The sequence below is a fragment of the Fundulus heteroclitus genome, chromosome 18 (genome assembly GCF_011125445.2).
Source record: "Fundulus heteroclitus isolate FHET01 chromosome 18, MU-UCD_Fhet_4.1, whole genome shotgun sequence".
NCBI lineage: Eukaryota > Metazoa > Chordata > Actinopteri > Cyprinodontiformes > Fundulidae > Fundulus > Fundulus heteroclitus.
This window is the reverse complement of record NC_046378.1, coordinates 18,515,321-18,538,995: the sequence shown is the minus strand read 5'-3', so window position 1 is coordinate 18,538,995 and position 23,675 is coordinate 18,515,321. Positions and strand designations below refer to the sequence as shown.

The window sequence follows — 23,675 nt, the reverse complement described above, 5'->3', positions numbered from 1 at the left end:
TAATTATCGACATCGATCAATATGATTTCTATTTTATCGATATGCTTTTTTTCTATATCGTCCAGCCCGACATTAAAACTCCTGATAGACACATGCAAAAGACTTGCAGATGTAATTGCAGCAAAATGTTTACTAGAAATGTGAAAACTGAAAACCTTTTCTTGCAACCTTAAACTTATGCATCATTTAGTGTTGGTCTTTGACATAAAAGCACAATGAAAGGGATTTTTGTGAAATTGTTCAAGGGGTGTGTTTACTTTTGCATGGCACTAAACCTATGCTGAGATAATCCAGCTGAGAGCAGGTGGTAGTATGTGCTACGGTTGAAATAAATTGAACAATGGAATTCCTTGCTTGTGATCTGGAAAAGCCTTATTTTTTTCAAGTCTTCCAGTGGAAACCCCTCCTTTTACAAGAGCTCCACGAGCCTTTGTTGCAGCACGCCATCATTTAAGGGGGGGTTAAAAGAAACAAAGTGAGAAACTACCTCAGCTCGTTTCCAACAGGAATCTCTCGGCGTCAGATAAAGATCCTCGATTGAATGGAGGAGGAAGTGTAGGAAGTGTAAGTTCAGCAAATCCAGCAGCTCCTGGTTCCTCGCCATTGTGCAACAATATTTATGTTCCTGCAGAGATGGCGGCCTCTGCTTCAGTGTATACCGAAGGCCGCAGTACTGTTGGAAAATTTCATCAGTGGCAGCTAACATTATTAGAAAAGACACATTAAGTTAAACGTTTCTGAGGAAACGCTAAACTTTTTTTTGTTGTCTTACTGGAGCAGCAATTTGATGGTATTAACTCTTTAGGGTCATTCAATGCTTATAAAAGTAAAAAAATAAAGCCATGACTGGCAAAAGAAGTCTGAGCACCTACATACACACGACTTTGTATGACTTTACTGTGCATAAGATAAGATAAGATAGGCTTTATTATCTCACATTGGAGAAATTCAAACATCTGCAAGACAGTGAAGTCTTTTACAGTCATTAGCAGCAGGTGGCACTGTCCATCATTTACCGTCTATGCTGCTGCTTCTGCAAAAACATCAGTGTCCCTGACAACAGTTTGTGCAATGCACATCTATAATCCTCCTTTTTTCGGTCATCTTTCAAAAAAAGTGTTTGTTTTTAGTTTTTTTTTTTTTTTTTTTTTTTTTTTTTTTAGATCTAGATATTATTAAAGCTCAATCTATTCCTGCTGATCTCAGTTGAGATTATGTTGCAGAGGAGCTGCACAATAAACTACAATCCTCCTTGCAGTATCGACATTGCAATCACAAAATATATATATTGGCAAATCAAATCCAAAGAGTTCTAAGTGTCATACTTGCAAACTCTGCAGGTATTCTGTTGGATAGACTGTCCTCAATGCTCACTTGTGATATATATTTTTGTAGTCAAGATGGTCAAGCTTCATTAAAGTGGTGGGACTTGATTAAAATAATCAGGAACATTTTTAAATATTTTAGCTTTTGCCATAAAGTGCTTTATAACTAGAGGAGGTATGGTATCACAATATTCAGCAATAGCATTGCAATTGCCTGTTTTTCTGATATCGTGCGACCCAATGTTGCAGTACAAATTGCAGCAGCGAGACTTTTCTGCTCGCACCGCTCATCACAACGACCACTGTCATCTCTAAGCTTTGTCTTTTTGTGTTTAAGTTTTCTGTATGAAAAGCTCAGGCCGGCATCCACGTTCCTGCAGGCTGTCTAACTTCAGCCATCCATCCCTTGGGCTCTGTCAGCCCTTTTTAGGCGGTCCATAGTAATCACTGTCATGACGGGATCCAGCCAGACAAGATTAAAGCGGTCCAGCAGCCTTCACCCCAGACACCACCTTTCCTCACAGGAAGTAACGTCTCTTGCCCGCTTGCCTGTTTCTTCACCCTCTCATCCACACCAACTCTGACACATTTAAATGAGGGGGGGATTTGCTCAACCCCATTGCTAAATGGGGTTAGTTAAACAAGCATGTGTTAACCCGATGCTATTTGCGTTGGTTTCGGTTTAATACTACTTATGGTAGCTATTACTGTAGTATAAGTTGGCAGTCCCGAGTTGAGAACTATTAAGATTGTGATCGTGTAATGTTTGGTTCTCCTCCCACGGGCAGAAAATGAATTCTCAGCTGAATTCAGCGCTTGTTTATCCTCGGCAACAGATTAAATCTCAGCCCAGACACCAGCCGGGCTTTTCCAACTACATTTACTTCTTTGTTCCCCAAGTATGCGTCCTCATCTCTGGGACTATAATAATTAGTTACATCAAGAAACACACATCATGCAGATATTCAGTCTATTGGCATGAGGCTTTTTACAACAACAAAGAAGAAATCTACAGGTTTTTGACTTACAACCTCATTGCAGTTCTTTAATCATAAAATCCTAATTCGTAAAGAATTACAAGACCTTCAAAGCTCTGGTATTTACCAAGTTTCATAGAAAAACGATGTGCTCTGGACCGCTTAAGCGTTCATGTGTGCTTCTGTGTATAATTGAACCTAAGTGGGCATTGGGTAAAAATATTATTTGTAGCCTGCAGCTGGGAGCTCTGGGTTAAATGTGACGCTTTGTGCACACTAATTGTTACTGCTCAACTTGTTTCTTTACCTAAACCCTAAATTGAGCTAAAATGTCAGATTATTCGGTCACTATTTCAGGCAGGAATTATGATTTCCTTTTATCTAATAAGTATCTTGTAGTGATAAAGGTATCATCTGTGGAATAAGGGTGCAGGCGGGGAGGATGTTGGTGCCGTCGCACCTCTTCTCACCTGAGGATGGCTCCTCGTCCGTGACCTGCTGCCCCTCATCTGCATACGAGCAGGAGATTGGACAAACCAGGAGAGAAGGGTGGAGCTCTGGAAACGCTTAAGATTTAGTGGCAGAAACTGAAGCTGTACCTGTCTGGGGAAAATGGCCCCAGATTAGGCAAGGGGGGGGGGGGGGGGGCGTAAGAAAGTGTCGGATGGCATTGACTGGCTGAGTTGCTCAACACTAAAGGAGCTACACTTCTGGAGGAGTCGTCTAAAGCTTCATTTACAGATTTTTGAGTGGTGAAACTCAAGGATTTGTTTTAGGTTCTCTAAGGGATATTATGATGAATTCAGAGACTAATGAGGATGGAGAGGTATGTGCTGCTTCTTTTTTTTCTCAGGGTTATGATTATCTCCGTTTGTAAATTAGATCAATGCCATCCACCAATGTTAGGTTTAGCCATAAACTGGACAAACCTATTCCTATGGTCAGTGGATTTTAATGCAGCTCATTAACTTTCTGTTAAGACAGACTTCTGGTGATTTAGGGAGTGACTTTATTATTATTATTATTATTTGTTTTTTATTCATTTTTTCTGACTGTGAGGAATTGTATTGTTATAACAGTAAATATCACAATATCAAAAGACCAAATTTAAAGCTCGTACAGCTGATAAATGCTGCCAGTGCAAGTTCTCAGTTATCCGGCTCATCGTAACAGCAAACGGGCTTAAATCGGAGGCAACCGAACTTTCGTTCAGTTCTTTCTGAAAACCTATCCAGGACTCTTTGTCAAATCTGTTGGCTCACATTTGAGCAGCCTGTAGTTGGTGCACTGCTGTCTTTAAGGACATGGAGGCCCATCCTCCTATAGGCTCATTCTCAGTCAGATCTAAATCAGACCCACCCGTCTCTGTCCTGGGTCGTTAGGAGCTATCGCTTGGTGTGAGTGGAGAACTTGGTCATCTGAATCATGATGAGACTGCTGATGTAATCTCTTTGAGCCATATGCTGCCAATATTTCCAAATCTAGCAACAGGCATAGATGTAAGGTTAAAACAAACCAACTTTGGTGCAGTACCTTTAGCCTTCCTGTTATCCACTGAAGTTGGCTCTTGGTCAAAAAAAATTCCCCCACGCTGATAAATTAATGCTCTGTGGCAGATGGCTCCTTTTCCTGACCTGAAGAAGTTGAGTAGAAAACAACCAAAAATGCTGAAAGTAGGAATGTGATTGTTACCATGACTTAGTAGGTTTAAGGTGTGATGGGTTCTCTGATCAGAAACGGATTGCATATCTTTGTGTATTTGACTGGCGGGCACCATTTAGCGCCAGCCGAGCTGACGATCTTCCTGTTTTGCTCACCAGTCAGATTCTCTGTGGATCTCTCGGGGTTTTTCTTTACTCTCTAAAATAACCGTCTGTAGGCGGATGCATTCGCTGTGTTTTATTGAATGCACGTACCAGACTGTAGCTTATCCAAGATGTTAAAACACAAAACCATTGATCAGGTGTGAAACCTTAATGGAGTTTTTAGGAAGCCTGAAAGTAGAGCCAGAGTCGATATTATTTTATGCTTTTTTTTTTATTTTTATTAACGATAAATGTAGATGTGTCATCTAGAGGGAAGGTTATTGTGTTATGTAAGGATATGGAGTTATGGTTGTTATCCTTTGCATGAGATCTAATGTTTTGAAGAGGAGTTATTTTTGTCCCCTCCATCTCCCCCTCTCTGAAGACCAAGCCAGCTTCACACAGAGCGCTGCTATTACTATCCAAACAACCGCAGCATTCACACAGAGCGCACATGGCTCCCTTCACCACCTGCTATTGGCTCCATCACAAGGGAAACCTCACTGGGATTCAGTTTTGAGAGGAATACACATAGACTTCTGTTTTTTAGTGTGAAAGCTTTATAGAAGGCACTTTTTTTTGTGCATATAAATCAGGAATGTAAAACTTCTTCACCCTACCCACACCATACCAGCTCATAAGCCATGTTAGTGTCTGCGCCAACCGCTGTAGAAGTTGCCAAGTGAAATTATTCGGGTAATTATCGCAGCTTGGTTTATAAATAACTTTGTTGAATGAATTTTCCTCCCCGTCTGGAACGCGCTTTCATCACAGCAGATCAATAAAAACATGCTATATGGTTACTTTATGGCTTCTGGCGGCTTCTGAATGCATTTCCCATGTCATACAGGGAGGAATTCGAAGAGGGTTTCCCCCCTGAGAGGCATGTTTTAATGTAACAAATCATCATCCATCAGTACTGTGTCAGCCAAGCACACTGCCACCATCCAAGAGTAACAAAGCAGCGTATTTAGCCGTGTAACTTGTTGATGTTCTGCTGGGTTGCATGTCCTTCAATTGTTTCTGGGGCTGCGGGGGTTTGCCTTGTAGGTTTTAGTCCTGCAGAAGGCATGTCCCACTTCTGTTTGACAAACTTAGTCTTTTTACATCAGTGTCTTTATAAAAGAGATAACTACAGAGTCTGTGATTGGTCTCGTTAGTTGAGCAGCGCCATACCACTTACCTCTAAAATGGCTTATTAAATGTGATTAAAAGGATGAGATTCATTTCTCTGGATTGTTTATACGACAAACAGCACTCTGCTCAGATCTGTTTGTTGGCCTGGACCGCCTTGCTTGTTGAATCAGAGCATTTAGAGTTCATGAAAGAGACTGTTCAATGCCTTAATATCCATAGCCCTTCAACCAAGCACCCTTTAATGGGTTTTATGGGGATGTTATGCGATTGTCCAACACAAAGTAGTGCATCATTATTAAATGGAAAGAAAATTATGCCTAGTTTTCAAAGGTTTTTACAAATAAAAATCTGAAAAGTGCGGTGTGCATTTGTTTTTCAGCTCCCCCGAATCAGTGTTTTGTAGATTTAGCTTTTTCTGCAATTACAGCTATAAGTGTTTTGTGTTTTTTCCTTTTACCAGCCAAGCCAAGCTGGCAGCATGGCTCAAGCTCAGCTGGGCTTGTTAAGCCTCTGTGAACGTCAGCTTTCAAGTCTTCCATGGTCTCCAAATTGCATTTAGGTCTGGACTTTGACTGGGTCACTCTTGAATGTGCTTTGATGTAAAGCACTCTGTTGCAGCTCAGGCTGTATGTATAATGTTGTTCTCCTGGTCTTTTGTAGCCGTTAATAGGGCTGAACAATTAATCGCGTTTTCAATGTAATCGTGATTTCAAAAAACGCAATTTCCAAATCGCAGAGGTCTGCAATTTTTGGCTATGTAACAATTAGGGAATTAGACACGTCCATTAGGTGTTGGTAAAATGTTTGAAGTGGGTTTGCCTCCACATGGAAGGGAAGACAGTTGCAGCAGTGACATAATCTAATTTTATTACTTGTTTTAGAGTTTGTATAATCATACAAAGCATTAAGTTCTGGTCAATCAGTTTAATACATAGACTTACTTGTTGGTTGGACTTTGCACTTTATGTTCAACAAGGATTGATGTTCAATTAAATTAAAAGCTGTTCTCTTGAATAATATTCTGATCAATAGAAACATTAAAAGTTCATATTTAAAATAGCCCTTGTTTACAAACATCTTTATTTAGGGGCCATTTTTGTTGCTTGTGGTTAATGCGGAGAAAAGTCAAAATTGCAATTTTGGTTGAAATATATCGTTGGCAGAATGCAATCATTACTGCACCGAGTTTAGATGCTGCGGGTCTTTTAGCAACTAATCCACATGGTGAGGAAACAAATTGATTTGTTGTTTGTATATATTTTAAAACACATGATAAATTAAACTGAAAAAAAGAATCGCATTAAATCGCAATATTAAGAAAAAAAATTGCATATTAGATTGTTTTCCAAAATCGTTCAGCCCTAGCCGTTAACTGGTTTTCCCTCAGCACTGCCCTGTACTTAGCTCCATCCATCTTCACATAGACTCAGACCAAGTCTTGGTAAGCCTTAAATGGGACACACATGGGAAACGTTTTGAACAATGGCTTTCTTACATGAAAGTCAGGAATGTGAAGTGCAGAGCTAATAATTGGTTCTCCGTGTTCTCCCACCTGAGCACCAGATCTCTGCAGCCTCTCCAGAGTTACCATGTTTCCTGTAGCTGCTCCTCTGATTAGTAATGTCCTTGCTCGCTCTTTCAATTTAGGTGGACACCACTGAATATATGGATATACTTTATATTTTGTGTGCATCTATTACTTAAAATTCCTATAAATAGCTTTGGAGTTTGTGGTTTTAATGTGACAAGGGGTGTGGATGGTTTTGCATCGCACTCTGTCTGTGTTGGGGCCGAAAATATCTTAAAAGCATTTTTATCAGTATTGCAGGAAATGCCAACGAAGCCGCTGCTGAAGTGAGATATGTCACTGCCAGGGCCAAATGTTTTTTGTCCACATACCATTGTTTAATTTTCTCATTTTTTCTTAATTTTTATTACTGAGAGGGAAAAGTTGAGGCGTGTTTTTAAATAATGTGAGGAAGTCTTTAAAGCATTTCTGAGTAATGTGAGGAAGTGTTTAACGCGTTTTAGAATAATGTTAGGAAGTCTTTAAGGATAAATGGACTTAAGCTGACTTGGAGTATAAAAAAGATTATTTATCATAAACCCGTCCAGCAGCTGTTGTGCTTCAGAGGAATTACAAGTCATGTGATTTTCCTCTAGACCTGATCTTATGTGAAAGCTGAACTTGGTGCAGCTGTGGTGTCACCTGGTCTGGAGTTTATTCAGCTTTCTGTCCGGTAAAGACAACCTGAGATAAACCAACACAGTTATAGAAATAGTAATTGGTTCAGATCTCAGATGAGACTCTTTCTGGAGGAGGATGTTCTCTGGATGTAGGAAATTGGTGTCATAGTTTATTGGGTGTTCTTCTTTTCAACTTATTGGTTTATATTTTAATGGGATCATATTTTAAAGCCTTAATAAGCAAAGCCACCGAATAAAGTGTTGAATTTCTTTCAGAATCTTGAAAAATCAAGCTCACCAGAGCCTGGACTATTTGTTTGTGAACGGATTGATCGGCCATCTTTGTTTTTGAGCCCGTTCCAAACATGGCCATTTTTCACCCTGGTGCCTTTAGTTTAGGGACCTACTGTGTTTAAAGTTTCTGAGTCGGATTCCAATTTTTTTCAGAAACATCTTAAAATGTAATTAATTTCTTATTTTATTTTTACAAATATTTTGAAAACATGAACGCGTTTCATGGCCTGGTTGTTTGAGCTTGAGAGAAAAATGTGCCCTGTTGTCTAACTTTAAATTTGAAATGCCGTGCAAGTGTTTTTTTTTTTTTTTTTTGAAGGAAAGTAAATCCCCCAGCAGCACACCTCGCTGCCTCTCTCAGAAACCTGATAGGGTCCACGGTGAAGTTAGGGGTCATGTTCAGGAATGCCACTGAAGGGAAGCAGAAAAATACAGTCACTCCGCCTCCTAAGGCACTGTTGCATCTTTCCACAAGTGCTGACTTTGTTTCACAAGCTGCAAATGAGAGGCTTTCCACCTAGGGACATCAAATGGAGAGTCTTATTCATATTTTTCTGTTTATTTTTGTTCGGGGATACTTCTTTTGAGGGGTGGTGTTGTTGGTTTGGCAAGTTTGTGGAGAAGGATGGGTTTCTCCCCCCTATGACAATAAGAGCAAGACAGAAACTGTCCATTGGAGCTGAAAATAGTAGGAACCCGTAGAAATCTACCCTGCTGTGGTAGTTAATTACTAAAGAACATATGCTAAATTACCAGAAAGACAGAAATAGCACAGGGCTGCTGCTGAATATATTTACCAGATCCTTGTTTACACTGTAGAAAATGTGTGTTGTATGCCCCAGATCCATGTTTGTTTTGAAACAGTTTTTTTTCAGTATAGAGGGTGCTTTATTTGTTCCTCAGTGGTAAATGTATTTCTATCAACATCAAACAGTGGCACAACAATTATGATAAAATAATTGCATTATTGTATCACTGGTACATACTGTACTTCCATAAAGGATATAAACACTTAAACTGTGAATGTTTTTTTTGTCTACTGTTTAGCCAAACTGGAACAATACCCTTAAATTGTTTCCTACTTGTTGGCTTTTCCCTAATTAAGAAAGCTTAAATGTTGTCATCTTGTGTTTAATCATATTTTGGCTCTTAATCAGTCATTTCAGACAGTTCTCATAACTCTACAGTCTTCATCAACTCGATTCAAAAACACTTTATTAATCCCACAGGGAAATTCAATTCTGGTGCATCTCACAGGGGTTTCTTCAATGAGTTGTTGAAGGTGGGTCTGGAGAAGACTCTGACTGTAGAAACTGTTGTTGCACCACAGTCTGGTGAAGAGGATGCTCAGGGTTATCCGTAATGTTCTTCATTTTATAATGAATCCTACTCTTGATAGTCATCTGGAGGTTTTAGAAGAGTCCTCAGATCAAAGCCAGCCTTCTTTTTATAAGCTTGTTGAGAATGAGCGATGAAAGAGATGGCTTAAACTTCCTGCTTCTCTCTCTTCTTCTTCTTGCTCCTGCTCTGCATCCTGAGCGCCTCCTTTTCAGCTCATCTGGGATTGGCGACGTAGTTGAAGTATTATTTACGCTTTTGAGATGTTAATTAGATGCTCCCAGCAGTACAAAGCCAACTGGTTGATGTGATTACGCATCACGATAAATGTCCCAAAAACAAAACAAAAAAGATGCATATCCTCCAAGCAGCAGGGCATCCGACTCCAGTGGAGAAAACTGTCCAAAAAAGCAACGTTGTTCCACAAAAAGAAGGAATTGAAGTACCTTAAAATAATTTCATAATAAAGTAACGCTACTCCAGCATGCAGACACTTTGAGCAGCGCAATTCTACAATTCCTCCAAAAGACGTCAAGTTTGTTACTTTATGCCAATAACCCCTGTTGTTGTTTTAGAGGTACGTTCCACATGTATATTTTGAATAACCCAATCTACTACATGCTTATTGTAGCTTGCAAAGATGAGTTATTTAGCACATGGGATTGCAGCTTTATTGGGTTGAGCAATTTTTATTCCCAGCAGTTGTTTTGTCCCCCTTGTTATTTAGCTCTAAGCAACTAATCATACTTATTCATTGTGAATTATTTTCACAATCCTTATTTGTAAATTGCCCCTTTTTGTTAGTCTACTTGTCTTAAAAGTAACTGGAGTTGGACAAATGTTTTGCCACTTGATGTTTTTTTTGGGGGGGTTAGGTTTTTTAGTGCTCTGCTGTGTGGGTGTTCAGCCTCTGAATGATGACATTGGAGCTCATCAATGCAGCCGATCAGTTCCCGGGGCGCTGATTGGCTGCGTGGAGCTGAAGGACGCTGTGTCCTCTGTATAAATGCTGGAGCTGAAGCTCTCTCTGCCGCCTGGAGTCTGCGTGAAGAGCGTCTGACCGTGGAGCCGAGAGGAGGTTTTACATTCAGGCTGTAGGTGCAACAGGTGAGGACCTGGAACAGAGGAGGTGATGTTCTGCATGCGCTGGTGAAGGGCTTTTATAATCAACCTTTGAGGATGAAGTGGTTTTAAGGCTTTTTATATCTATAGGGTTTGAGTAATGGCATGAGTTGTGCTTGTTAGATAGCTCAGCTGATGTTACTGGAAGACATTTAGCGGCTTTACAGCGTCATATTCAAGCTAAAAACAGGGATCTGTTGGATAAAAACTGTGATTGACCATCTCTGGGGTGTTATGTAGGTCACAGACCCTCCATGTTGGTCAATGAGTTCAGTGATTTTTGGTGGCAGCACAGAGAAACGGGTCAATTTTTCGTCTGGCCCCGAGCTACAGATCTCTGTACAATTGAATCTCTGAAACCACACCGTATGTTTTGACAGCGGCGTTATAATCACGTCGGATATCCAATTCAAAATGTCCAAAAATGTAGCTTTGGCTTGGTTTTGGTAGCAGTCGTAATTTAAAAACAAATCGCTGGTCAGATTTGAGTCGGGTTAACGTTTCATCAAACATTCAGTGGCCTTTTGCATTACGTAAGTGCAGCTGGGACTCTGCAATGTTTCTGTCACCAACCTTGCCTGGAGGAGAGGAAATTAGTGCTGCTGCTTAAAGGCTGAATAGTATACTCTGCAGAAAATGAAAAAAAAAAAAAAACAAAGCTTCCCCTTAAAATGCCCTCATACCCCGCTCAATCATTGCTTCACTAACCAAACCACACAGTGGGCCCATGTAAGCTGTAGTCATACCATTCATCTGTTAAATGGTATGCTATGTTCCAATTTTCTTTCTTTTTGTCACCTGTTGTTTCATTCTCGTCTTCTTCCATCTTCCCCGGTCCCTTTGCCACACCTCCTCATGCCTCTTGAACCTCGTGCGCCTCGTTCTTCCCACCTCGGACACTCCTTCCCCATCTTTATCCTCTGTTGTGACTGGAGTTTTCAGAGTGCAGTGTAGCACCCATTGCGATGGAGGACAGTGACCACGAGCCCTCCTCTTCATCAGATGAACAGGACTCCTGCCCGTCCTCGCCTAATCAGATCAGGCACCAGAATGCTGCACAGGTATCCCTGCCTCCCCAGAGAAGCTTTCCCAGGGTCACAGCTTAATATCTCACTAAGAAAAAGAGAATTTCATTCTTGAGAAAGCAGGACCTTGAGTCTTTGATTTGCATCACAGTATAACATGGAGCTTTATATCATCTTAGAGCAAATGCTATCGTTTTTGTATTTGTTGTTTTCAGGTCAAATCAATAGGCTCCATCTGTAGATTTGGAAATTTCTTCTATTAAGGAGTTAACTGGGAACATGTACTCTGATGCAATACATCTAAATAATAATACTGGAAAAAGTATTTGCCCCTTTCAGATTTTGTCTCTCAGCTTATTGTCAAACTTAAATGTAAGTTCAGTTACAAATTTGACAAAGAAAAACAAAAAAACTGCAGCTTTCAAAGAGAAAACAGCGGTGCAAATCAGCCTGTAACCACCTCCTTTCTGAAATCAGAAATCAGAAATCAACTTAAAATGATCACATTTTTCTGGAAAGCTGAAGTTCAGGACTATTCATCCAGGAGTTAACAAAAGAACCGTGAACCAAATGGCAGGAGAATAATTATATGCCAACACAAAAACCACTGATGAGCAAAAGAACTCGTTGGATCAGTGAGTCTGAGCTTGAATCGGTCCTTCAACAGGCCATCAATGCTGCGTGGCTGAATCAAGACAGTTTTGCAAAGGATAAAGTGTCAGATTTCCTCCAGTTATGGAAATAAAACTCAATGGCAGATGTCACAAACCTAAGATGGCAAATATTGATGTTATCTTTGTCTGATAGCAACATTTTGTTGGTATTCTGGACCATTTAAGCGACAAAAAAGTAAAAACAAACTAAAATCGATAAGGTGGCTAACACTTTTTCACGCCACTGTATACCTTGTTGCATAAATGATCTTGTTGGTTTCAAAACTGCTACGTCTGTCATAGAACATCAACACATTTATTTCTCCGATGTGTCGAGGTTCTTGAACTGAACCAGCTGTTCAGACCTCACATAAAAGCATAGATACCAAAAAGGAACAACCTGATTGGTCCATCTAACCTTTTTTTCCCCCTAAATTGGTTTGACAGCTGAAGTAATTGGAATCATTCAACTTAGTTTAATTTAATTTTGATAAATTTGCCTGACATTTTAGGGAACGATCTTCCACTGAAATCAATAGATGTTTTTTTAGGCTTCTAAAGAACATAATTAGCAGATAAATTTCTCCCAACATTTAGCTTGTTGCTCCTCTAGTTTAGGGCAGATTCACGTGTTCTTTCCTCTTAAAGCATTTTTGCATTCCTTATCTGCTGGTAAAAACACAACAAAATAACCAGAAATATATCTTTAGTGAATATAAAATAAAACACTTTGGCATTAAATGTTGGCAGAATCTCTCTGTTCATGTTGTTTATAGAGATAGCTTAAGTGAAGAGAAGCTAAAACCATGAAAATAATTTCTACAACCTTTCCATCCACTCCTGGGGCTGTTTCTTTCCTCGTCCTCTTTTCCCATTCGTTCTGTTTCTTTCCTCCTCATCCTCCGCTCCGGCCTTGGTGTGTCTCTAGCATCTGAGCCATTCAGACGACTCAGAAGTGGAGAACATAATGCATGATCCTCCACATCACGATGGACACAGCCCAAACCACCAGCATGGCCACGAAGCTCACGATGCAGACGGAGAGATGGAGGGCCAGGATCGCCCCCTCACCCCATCTCATTTGCAGCTCCCCATGGCCCTGTCAGATTCAGGTTCAGATACCAGCTTGTCGCAGAGCAAAAGTGTGGAGTTTGAGTTGCCACCTCCCATCAGTCCCTCCAGACCAAGGAGCCCCTGGGCTCTGTTTGATCCATACAGCAATAATAAGGTAAAACGAGAAAGTCTCACAATAGACTACAGAGGATAATTGACCTTTAGATTTGCTTTAAAGGTTGTGTTTTGTTCATGTTTTGATACAGATTGATATTTTCTGATAATAATGAGCCGTTGTATCTGAAGAACAAGTTGATTTTTTTATTTCTTTATTATGCCTTGAGACGACGCTTTCAGCTCTCATGGTGTTGTTGGCTACCTGGTAGCAGGACTCTCATTTTTAACTTTAAGTTTTGTTCGTTTCTAACATATTCAAAAGACAGAAAATGACACAATATACTACTTTATACGTTGCCAATTTGATTTGATATATTAACAGCAAACTGTATGTAAGCTGTGTTTACATTAGCACAACTCGCTTATGTCCAAATTGGGACGACGTACGAATGTATAAAATTTTACTGGCATCAGTTTGACCAAATCAGAATCAGAAATACTTTAATAATCCCAGAGGGAAATTATTTTTTTACATATGTTAAATCAGCTAACATCTGTGTTTTTGGTTGATTTAAAATGTTATGCTTATCAATTGTTCCAGTGCTGTTTCTATGTATTGTCCCTCACCACCACACTATGTCAATGTATCAAGAGGTGTGAAGAATTTATTATTCAGGCAAATAAAGTATGTTGCAGTATATTTGATACTTTGTTCTCATGCAAAATATTATTGGCCCCAACACACAGCCCTGAGGGACCCCCTGGGTTATTTCCCAACATTGATTCATCATCAACAATCTGCTGCATACATCTTAAATAGCTGTTGAATCCAGTTTATTAAGAAGAATGTTTTAAAAAATCTCTTGAGCTTTTGTTTTGTTTAGGTTATAGCTGTTGATCTGTTTGATACTCAAACCATCCTCTCAATATTTTATGCTTTTAATATATCGAGATGATATCAATACCTTATTCACCTTTTTCTTCCTTTTTTGGCACCTTCTTTTGTTTATTAAGCCGATGTGTGACAAGTGAATTTCTCCACTGTGAGATCAATAAAGTCTATTATCTTACTATTATTCAATTTATTTTATTATGTATTTTTTACTTTTACTGTTAATATTATAATATGGACTATGTGTCTCCAATAAACAAATCTATCTCCATCTATCTATCTCTGTCTATCCATCTATCTAAATAATGGACAGTTTTTCCAGTTTTTCTATTTTAGCTAACAGTTTTAGTCGTTTAATGTCACAGTCTGTACGTTTTAATGTGTCTCGCACTGACTGAGTTTTTACGTTTGTGTTTACTTTTAGGACCCAGACAAGGAATATGTGGGCTTTGCAACGCTGCCCAACCAGGTGCACCGCAAATCGGTCAAGAAAGGGTTTGACTTCACCCTCATGGTGGCTGGTAAATCCCTTATTTACACTTTTCCAGATATTTGATCCTAAGCCCACCTTTGACTTTGAAGAGCCTGCTAATCACAGGGGTTTTATGCCTTGGTGATTTAGTCTTTGTTGTTCTTTGTTTGAAGGTGAGTCTGGCCTGGGAAAGTCCACCCTGGTCAACAGCCTGTTTCTCACAGATCTGTACAAAGATAGGAAGCTGCTTAACGCTGAAGGTGAGCAACCTGTAGCTTTGAGCTTTCGGTGCATTTGTTGTGTTTTTGCTAATATTTTGAAATCTTTTCCGCAGAGAGGATCACACAAACGGTTGAAATCACCAAACACACCGTGGATATAGAGGAGAAAGGTGTGAAGCTAAAGCTCACCATCGTGGACACCCCTGGATTTGGTGACGCCGTGAACAACACTGAATGGTACGATCGACTTGTGTTTTAATAAGTTATTTAGCTTCTCTTGTTCAGGGATTAAAAACATCATGTGCGCTCAGTGAGCTGTTGTATAATCTGCATGGCCTGAGAGACTGAATGTGCCTTTGTGTTTCTGTTGCAGCTGGAAGTCAGTGGCTGACTACATCGACCAGCAGTTTGAGCAATATTTCAGAGACGAGAGCGGCCTCAACCGCAAGAACATCCAGGACAACCGTGTACACTGCTGCCTTTATTTCATTTCCCCCTTCGGTCATGGGTATGAGAAAGCTGCCGTTCTCTATAGTTAGCCTGCCCGGTGTTTTGTGTTCACGATCCCGGGGAGCAATAACCTCCTCCTGCTGCGGTATGAGATGTCTGCAGAGGGATTTATGTCTCTGCCAGAAACCGAACGAGACGCATTTATAGGCGCTTCTTTTTACTTCACAGCATAAAAAAATGAAATCTAAAGTTCGTCGTGTTTTGTTTCTGGATTCTTGCACAGTCCTGAAAAATATGGGATTTAGTTTAAACATTTTCAAATTCTTGTAACGCCTGCTTTTAATTAGGGCTTTTAATTAGAGGACATGGAAGTGTTGCATCCATCCATCTGTTTTCCCTGTCCATCAATCCATACATTCGTCAGTTCTTGCAGTAATGAGGTCCTGATTCCTTATTTCTGCATGCTTGTCACACTGAAGTGTTTTAGAACGTCAAACTAATTTAAATATTGATCAAAGACAATACAAGTAAAGACAAAATGCAGTTTTTATTATGTGAGAAAGAAAATGCAAGCCTAGAAACCATTAAGGGGGCAAACACTTTTTCACACCACTGTATGTAACGCTGACAATGGTTTTTCTTTTTTTTTGTTATGTCTGTCTGTTTAAGAATCTCATGGTCCAGGAGGCACTTATTGTGCAGCCAGCCCATAAACAGTGAACCGGATAATGCAGAGGCTCTCAACCTGCACAGCTCTAGAAGGCCTTCAGGAGACTTTAGATTGTGTGCATGGCTTTAACACTGATGAGCTGTTTTTGCTGATTTGGCACTTTTCATCACGTTTGTGCTCACTCAGTGTTCTACATAATTGACCAGACCTCTAATAAAGTTAAGCCTACAGTGCTTTACAGCGTGAAATATGTAGAGAAAGAGCTCCCTCTGTTGGTTAGTGTCCACAGCTACTCAGCAGATAGATACCACAGCACCTGCCCACTTAGTGCAAAGTCTGCTCATACCAAGTAATGGGCTCATTAGACATTTAAAATGTGAATTTATGTACTCTGGCTCCACATTTACAGAAAAAAATCTGTGTTTTCTGTACAAAAATGACAGTTAAAGATGATTATTTGTATAAACACTACACTAAGGCACTACATGTCCTGCAGAATGTACGGACATTACCGCCATCTTCTGTAACGGTAAATCATCCTGAGGTTGTTTCATTAAAGGTACGGTTAGTGATCATTCATTGCTAAATAAGATGGTGTTTTCCGCTCCTTCAGCCTTCGGCCTTTGGATGTTGAATTCATGAGGGCTCTGCATGAGAAGGTCAACATCGTACCCATTCTGGCCAAAGCCGATACGCTCACCCCAAGTGAGGTCAAGAAGAAGAAAATTAAGGCAAGGCGATCGACAGATTTTAGACGCAAAAGCGCATGGTGATCACTGGTGATGTCATCCACGGCGATAACTACGTTCTTACAGCCAAGCACATGTTGTCCCCGCAGATCAGAGAGGAGATTGAGCAGTACGGCATCAAGATCTATCAGTTCCCAGACTGCGACTCCGATGAGGACGAAGAGTTCAAGCAGCAGGACCTGCAGCTGAAGGTGAGCACCAAACCTCCCACGTTTTACTGTGCTTCTCTTCTCTTGTAACTTTTTCTACAGTTTGAGATAACAGTGTGTTTGAAGAGCAAAAAAAAAAAAAAAGCTGTGTATTTATTAACAACCCGAGCTCAAACGAGCGAGCTGCGTTTCCAGGAGCTGTGGACAAAACAAAAAGTTTATAACCACAAATGTTAGTTTATTTCATTGGAACTTTATGTGGGACGCCAACACAAGCTATGGAAGGAAAACGTTTTACAAATTAATATCTAAAAATAGCGGTGTGTATTTGCATCGAATGTAGTCCCCTAATGGGTAAATAACACGGGGATCAGGGAACACAGCAGACAGGTCAGGGAGGAAGTTATGAAGAATGTTTAAACAGTGTTAGGGTTATAAAACAATATCCTGAGCTCTATAAATCTCACAGAGCTGTGATTCAAAAACAGAAATTGTATGGCTTCAGCTAAGAACTTACGAAAACTTGGTCGTCCCCCTAAACTCACATGCCAAGAGGCCCATGGTTTCTCTGGAGATCCACGTCTCAAGAGCAGGAATCTGTTGACAGGACAACTAAATCTGTGCCCGTATTCATAAAGACTCCTAAGACTAAAAGTAGCTCTTAGTGACGCCGTTTTAGGAAAAATTGTAGAATTTGGCAAATTCTAAGATCTTAATTTGAATTTTACCTAAGGAAAGGCTGGTTCATGTGGCAGGATTTTAAAATAGTAGAGTTTAATTTATAGTTTAATATAGAATAGTCGGCCTATTTTCAAAGCCTGAGAGACACCACGCGTCACGATAAACAAAAAAAAATCCTAGATAAGCCAGGTTTGCTCGTACCGTGTGTGGAGTCCGGTCAGACGGCAAGCACAACACACATGAACAGATTCCACTCAGGATCATTCAGATATTAGACAGGAAATCTTATAAAACCTCTCACGAACAAGCGTGAGTTCAGAGTAAATAAACATGGACGAAGACAAAAAATAACAGCAGTAGTTGGTGGACTCATTTTAATGGAGAAAAAACATAACAGAGTTTCAATGACGTTGTAATATTTTCACCTTTGATAGTTGTCTCAGTTGATAAAAGCTGTATTTCACCACTGAACTGATCTGCTTGTCAAGATTAAAATCACTGTCCATTTTTACCCCAAGATTGGTGATGGTGGGTTTTATATACTGATCCAGAGAGCAAAGCTCTATAGTTGACGACCCACTGGAGACCCTGGGACTAAAATACAAAACCTCGGTCTTTTTGTCATTAAAATTAAGCAATTAAGTCATCCAGGCTCTTACTTCCTCCAGGCACTCAAACAGTGATGGTGCAGAGTAGGTTCCCTCATAAACCTGGCAGTCATCAGCATAAAGATGGAAGACACAACTGTCCAGGGGAAGGAGGTGTAATTAAAAAACGCAGAGGCCCAAGAACTGAGCCTTGTGGGCTAAGGTGGAAAACCTGTTAGAAGCTGCAGAAGACTGGAGCCTGGATCTTATATTCACCTTCCAGCAGGACAATGGCCTTAAACATACATCCAGAGCTTCAATTAAATGGTAAATTATTGTCTTAGAGTGGACCAGTCGAAGTTCAAACCTAAATCGTCAATGTTAACAGATCCTCTCCATCCAAAACTGACTGAGCTTGAGTTATTCTGCTAAGATAAATAGGGAAATATTTAAGTCTTCAGGTCTGTAAAGCTGGTAGAGACCTACACCAAATGACCTGCGGCTATAATGGCAACAAAAGGTTTTTCTATACATTATTGACTCAGAGGGATGATTAGAAATATAAGCCACACTATTCACATTTTTATTTGTGAGAAAATGTCAAAACTGTCTATCATTGTTGTTTCAATGTACAATTATGCACTACTTAGTTTTGGTCTGCCTCATATAATAGGGACAAAATGTGATCAAGTTCAAGTGGTTTCAACATGTTTGCAAGTCTAGTATTAGCTTTTAGTCTTCACAGTTTTGTCATGTCAACCCTTTTACACTGTTTCTCTCTATTTATTTGTGCAGAGAGATGTAAGACGATCGTGTTTTTCCAGGAAACTTATCTGTCCTCCCTCATGTCGTTGGGTGTCTTCTGATAACTTTTACTGCAGAGGCAAAGGGAAAAAAAATGAAAGTTGGCAATGAAGGTTTTTGTGTGTCTTGTGTTAAACATTTGCTTCTATTCTTCACCTCCCTTTCTGATTATGCCGTAATGAGCTTAATTAAGACAACGATAAAAGAGAAGACATGTCAGTTTAATAAGAGGCTTTAAAGTCACTCCATTGTAGCTCTTACTACAGCGCCAGCCCATTATTAAACAGATGTCAGTTCAATGTTATTTATATACCGCCAATTCACAACACGCGTCATCTCAAGGCACTTTACAAAGTCAAAGTCAATCAAATCCTCCGGACAGATTGGTTAAAAAGTTTCCTCTCTAAGGAAACCCAGTAGCTTGCATCAAGTCTTGACAAGCAGCATTCACTCCTCCTGAAAGAGCGTAGAGCCACAGTGGACAGTCGTCTGCATTGTCCATGGCTTTGCAGCAATCCCTCATACTGAGTATGCATAAAGCGACAGTGGAGAGGAAAACTCTCCTTTAACAGGAAGAAAACTTCCAGCAGAACCAGGCTCAGTGTGAACGGTCATCTGCCTCGACCGACTGGGAGTTAGAGAAGAGAGAGCAGAGACACAAAAAGCACAGAAACTCACATAAGCTTCTCTAACTATATTCTTTGTCAAAAAGGAAAGTTTTAAAGTCTAGTCTTAAAAGTAGACAGGGTGAGTCTTAAAAGTAGACGGGGTGAGTCTTAAAAGTAGACGGGGTGTCTGCCTCCCGGACCCATTCTAAGCTGCTGATGCTTTACAGATATCTTTCTAACTGTATGTTTTTTTGTTTTGTTTAAAGGAGAGCATTCCTTTTGCAGTAATTGGCAGCAACACGGTGGTGGAGGCCAAAGGAAAGAGGGTGAGGGGTCGCCTCTACCCCTGGGGCATCGTAGAAGGTAGTTCTCAAGCTAACGGGATTTCTGGTGACAAACTGTAGCGACGGCCTCGTTAAGACCTGCCTACCTCCTCTCTGTGTGTCTCAGTGGAAAACTCGGCTCACTGCGACTTCATTAAGCTGAGGAACATGCTCGTACGCACTCACATGCAAGACCTGAAGGACGTGACCCGAGAGACTCACTACGAGAACTACAGAGCACAGTGCATCCAGAGCATGACCCGCATGGTTGTAAAGGAACGCAACCGCAAGTATGTGCATATAGGGCAAGCTGTTAAAATAATGTGTTGGATGTATGCGCTAACAGCGGCGTATCAGAGGTATAACGTCTGGTATGGAAAAGAAAGCGGATTCAGTGGTGAATAAAAATAAAACCCGTATGTCTCTGCAGTAAGCTAACCAGGGAGAGCGGCACAGACTTCCCCATCCCCACGAGCCCCAGCGCGTCGGAGAGCGAGACGGAAAAGCTGATCCGAGAGAAAGACGAGGAGGTACGGAACGCCGCCCATGAACAGGAATCGCATCCCGACCCAGAGCACCAGTCTCAGCCGGACTCTGAGCACCAAGAGCCCTCAGAGCCTCGGCACAGCAAAGGGATGCGCTCAGATCAGAAAGCTGACCAAGCCCTCTGATGTTCATTAGATCGTCGTTATCGCACAGTCCCTCTGAACTAAGACTGACGTAGAGTATTTATACAGATATTTGCACTTTTAGGTGACGAGTTGTCACAGAACTGGTATTAAATTATTGAGGAGATTGATTCTGAGCCAAACATAGGTCAAAGGAACTTAAATCCTCGCAGGCTAATCGTCACATCAGTTTTCTCATCAGGCTAAAATGTGCAGGAAGTTGAGTTTAGTATAAGCAAAATAGTCCATGTTACACCATGAACCCTTTCTATATGTTTATTGTTCAGAGTATCTTTTCATCTCCCAGCTAGATTTAGTTTGAAGTAGCAGCATCACAGTTGGATGGAGTAATGTTTAAAGACAGTTTTGGTCACAAGTTTACATACACTCATCTCTATGGATGTCTTATTAATTGGGGCCTCTTAATGATATAGTTGAGCTATTCTTTTATTCCCGGTGGATTGATGATATAGTTAATAACTTCAAGGTTTTTTTAAAAAACAAAAAATATAATTTGAAAACTGTACATGCAGGCTCAAAACATTTACTTTCACCTCAACTAATATTTGATTAAATATGTCTTGGCATATTTAATCAATACTTTCAAACTGGTTTTGGAGTGGCTCAAACAGGCAAACAATAAGCCTCTCAGCCTACCAGCCTTATAGATAACCCATGGATGATGTTTAGATGCCGGGCCGACGGCAACAAATCCAAACAAGTCAAACGCGCTTCACCGGTTCTGATTATAAAGAAAGTAATCAAATATCCAACTAAAACTATTGTTGATGGCTACAAAGAGTGAGTTTTCTCTGCAGCTTGTTGGGACCATTTACCCAACGTTGGTGAGGGACCATGTATATCTGAGTCTGTTTAAATACTCTGCAGTTAATTAAAACTGGTGGACACAGTGCCATTGTATAATAAATAGTTTTATTTATTATGCAAGTAAAATTGAAAGGTTTTTATTTATTTATTAGGTAATTACAAATCCTGCCGATGAGTGTGTGAACCTCTGACTAGAATTACATATTTCTGAATGACTTGTTTACTGAGCCATATTCAAATATGCTTTTTAAAACCTTTTAAGTAGGAAAACACAATCTTTTAGGAGATGGAAGTGCTGACCATGCAATATTATTTATTATATTCCTATAAATAAATCTGTTTTTAAAGATCCCCTTGTTAAAATGTTCATTTTAGTTTTTCAGATTTGAACTTAAGTATTCATTGTTTGATATTAATGCAGATGTAGAGTAAATATTTCAGCTGATGATGTGAGTTATGCATTTCATCATCCCTCTCTCTCTCTCCCCCAGTCAATCCTGAGAAATCATCTTATTTATATGGCAATAAAGAGACATTTTTTTCCCTCATTTGTTTTTCTTTTATTTTGTAGAGCGTGTTTTAAAGAATATAGCTGCAGACTGCCACATGAACAGCCTGCAGCTCACATGAATATGTTTTCACATCATGAAGCAGTCCTGCTGGGACGCCGGCCTCCCATTGGCTCGGTCCCAGGTCACGTGATCCAGGCCGATCACATGATCTTCCTGGTGTTATCGATCTGCCGTGTGTGTGCAGTCATGTTTAAATAACCAGCTGACATGCCCAGACCGCCGCAGCCGTGCGCCCTGTCGCTGACGTCTTCCCCGTCTCTCTCCTCACAGCTGCGGCGGATGCAGGAGATGCTGCAGAGGTACCAGGATCACATGATCACCCAGAGAGACGGCTGTTAACGAAGGACTCTGCACACCCGACACCCAGGCATCCCCCGGGTGTCTGTCCACCCGGCCTCCCACTCAGCCTCATCAGCGAGCACGTGACTCTCCGGCCTGGTGAGGCGTCGGTAAGACCAGACCTTAGTGACTCTTTATCTCCTGAGGTCTCCTGGGTACATATCCGAACCTTTACCCAGCCACGTGATCACAAATGTTAATGAGGTTAACCTCCAAGTACTGGTGAGCTGTTCACTTTCCTGAAGTCTTCATTCTTCCCTGTAAATCATCCTGCATGTTTTTTTATGTTTTATTTCTAAAATGACACAACCATTTTCTGTTGTTTTTTTTATATTTCACAGTCCTTCACCCTATATGGATAATATGGATTTAGATTCCTCTCCTACTCATGTGATTATTGGTTTAATTTTATGTATATTTGTTGAGTGTCTGTACGCTTTTATTTTCACCTCCAATGCCTCGCTTCGAGACTTTATGGATGTCAGGGGGCTCTGCTTTAGTGTTAACTTTATACATTTACTGACTGTTATGCAATGTCAGCAAATGACTTCCACAATTATTGGCAGTCCTGCTAAAGATGTGGAAAAAGCCTTTAAAATGAATTAATTGCTGTAATAGGACTTGATTTGTTCAAAGGAAGGAAATCCCTATTGCAGCCCTTCCTGACACGCTCAACACGTTCTCTCAGATTACGTTGGGCCAAATGGAAACTTTATATTGGTAATCAAAGTTTCTGTATCGCTAGGATACAAATGTCACTTGTTACTCAGTCCCTCTCTGCTAGGCCGCTCTTCAAAGGGGACTTTGATGACTTTAAGATAAGAGACGTTTAGGCAACAAACACTCTAAGGGGAAAAGCCTGTAGTTCTCACTGTGAAGCACGGCGGAGGACCTGTGGTGCTAAGGGCCAGTTTCTCATGAGCTCTTTAAAAGACAAGGCGGACTCGGCCAGCACAGTGGAAGTGGACCATCCTGGGCTTTTTCTGTGGGATAATGAGGCAAAGCATGTAAACAACCTCCCAGCAGGGTGAGCTAAAGCTAGCAGAGGACTCAGGGTGGATGGATGATCCTCTCTATACGCTCCATCCTGTCGAAATGTTCAAATACTCTCCGCTGAGGCTGATAAACGTAGCGCCGGTGATTTAGTCAGATTTGTCCCTATGATGAGACATGTCCTTATTTTAAGGCTTTTTCCATGTCTGCACCAGGGGTGCTGAGGAATGTGGGGGACGTTGTCTATTATTAAATTACTTTTGCGGTTTATTTAAAGTTCTTTTGGGTCGGCCCAGGATTTGAGACGCGAGGTGTGACGGCTCCAGTGGACAGTGTATTTATTTTTGCATGCAGTTTTCTAATGAGGAGCTCAAACTGCGGGTTTGTTTAGTGACCTTTAGGTTTTTTGGAAATAATGTCAAGAACAAATATGTTGGGTTTTTCATAGTTTGGTTGGATTTTATTTTTTTTATGTTTTCTTACTTTAAGGTCACTCTTTAGGTTTGGGGACTGTAAATGTATAGATTAGCCTTTAAGTTTTAAATTAGAATTTTTATTGAAAAGCATAATTTTTGGGTTTAAAGTTTTGACATTCCTCCCATTTTTGTCAGGCTAATATTTGTCTAGAAGAATTGT

At 40.4% G+C, this 23,675-nt stretch overlaps 1 protein-coding gene across 5 annotated transcripts in view; it reads left to right on the top strand.

The window, feature by feature from the left end:
* Positions 1–21,696, top strand: part of sept4b (septin 4b) — a 52,449-nt gene extending 30,753 nt beyond the window's left edge. Inside the window, exons 1-12 of one of the 5 annotated variants that reach the window (XM_036150302.1) lie at positions 10,075–10,170; positions 11,121–11,246; positions 12,792–13,091; positions 14,350–14,446; positions 14,571–14,657; positions 14,732–14,855; positions 14,992–15,126; positions 16,352–16,469; positions 16,577–16,678; positions 19,583–19,679; positions 19,767–19,929; positions 20,070–21,695. In XM_036150302.1, coding sequence (XP_036006195.1) covers positions 11,151–11,246; positions 12,792–13,091; positions 14,350–14,446; positions 14,571–14,657; positions 14,732–14,855; positions 14,992–15,126; positions 16,352–16,469; positions 16,577–16,678; positions 19,583–19,679; positions 19,767–19,929; positions 20,070–20,310 — 1,560 coding nt within the window. In that variant the 5' untranslated portion in view covers positions 10,075–10,170; positions 11,121–11,150 and the 3' untranslated portion in view covers positions 20,311–21,695. Of the gene's footprint in view, positions 1–10,074; positions 10,171–11,120; positions 11,247–12,791; positions 13,092–14,349; positions 14,447–14,570; positions 14,658–14,731; positions 14,856–14,991; positions 15,127–16,351; positions 16,470–16,576; positions 16,679–19,582; positions 19,680–19,766; positions 19,930–20,069 lie in introns of those variants that run through there. The other 4 variants (XM_036150303.1, XM_036150301.1, XM_036150306.1 and 1 more) reach the window with 4 other exon arrangements.
* Positions 21,697–23,675: the final 1,979 nt, after the last annotated feature.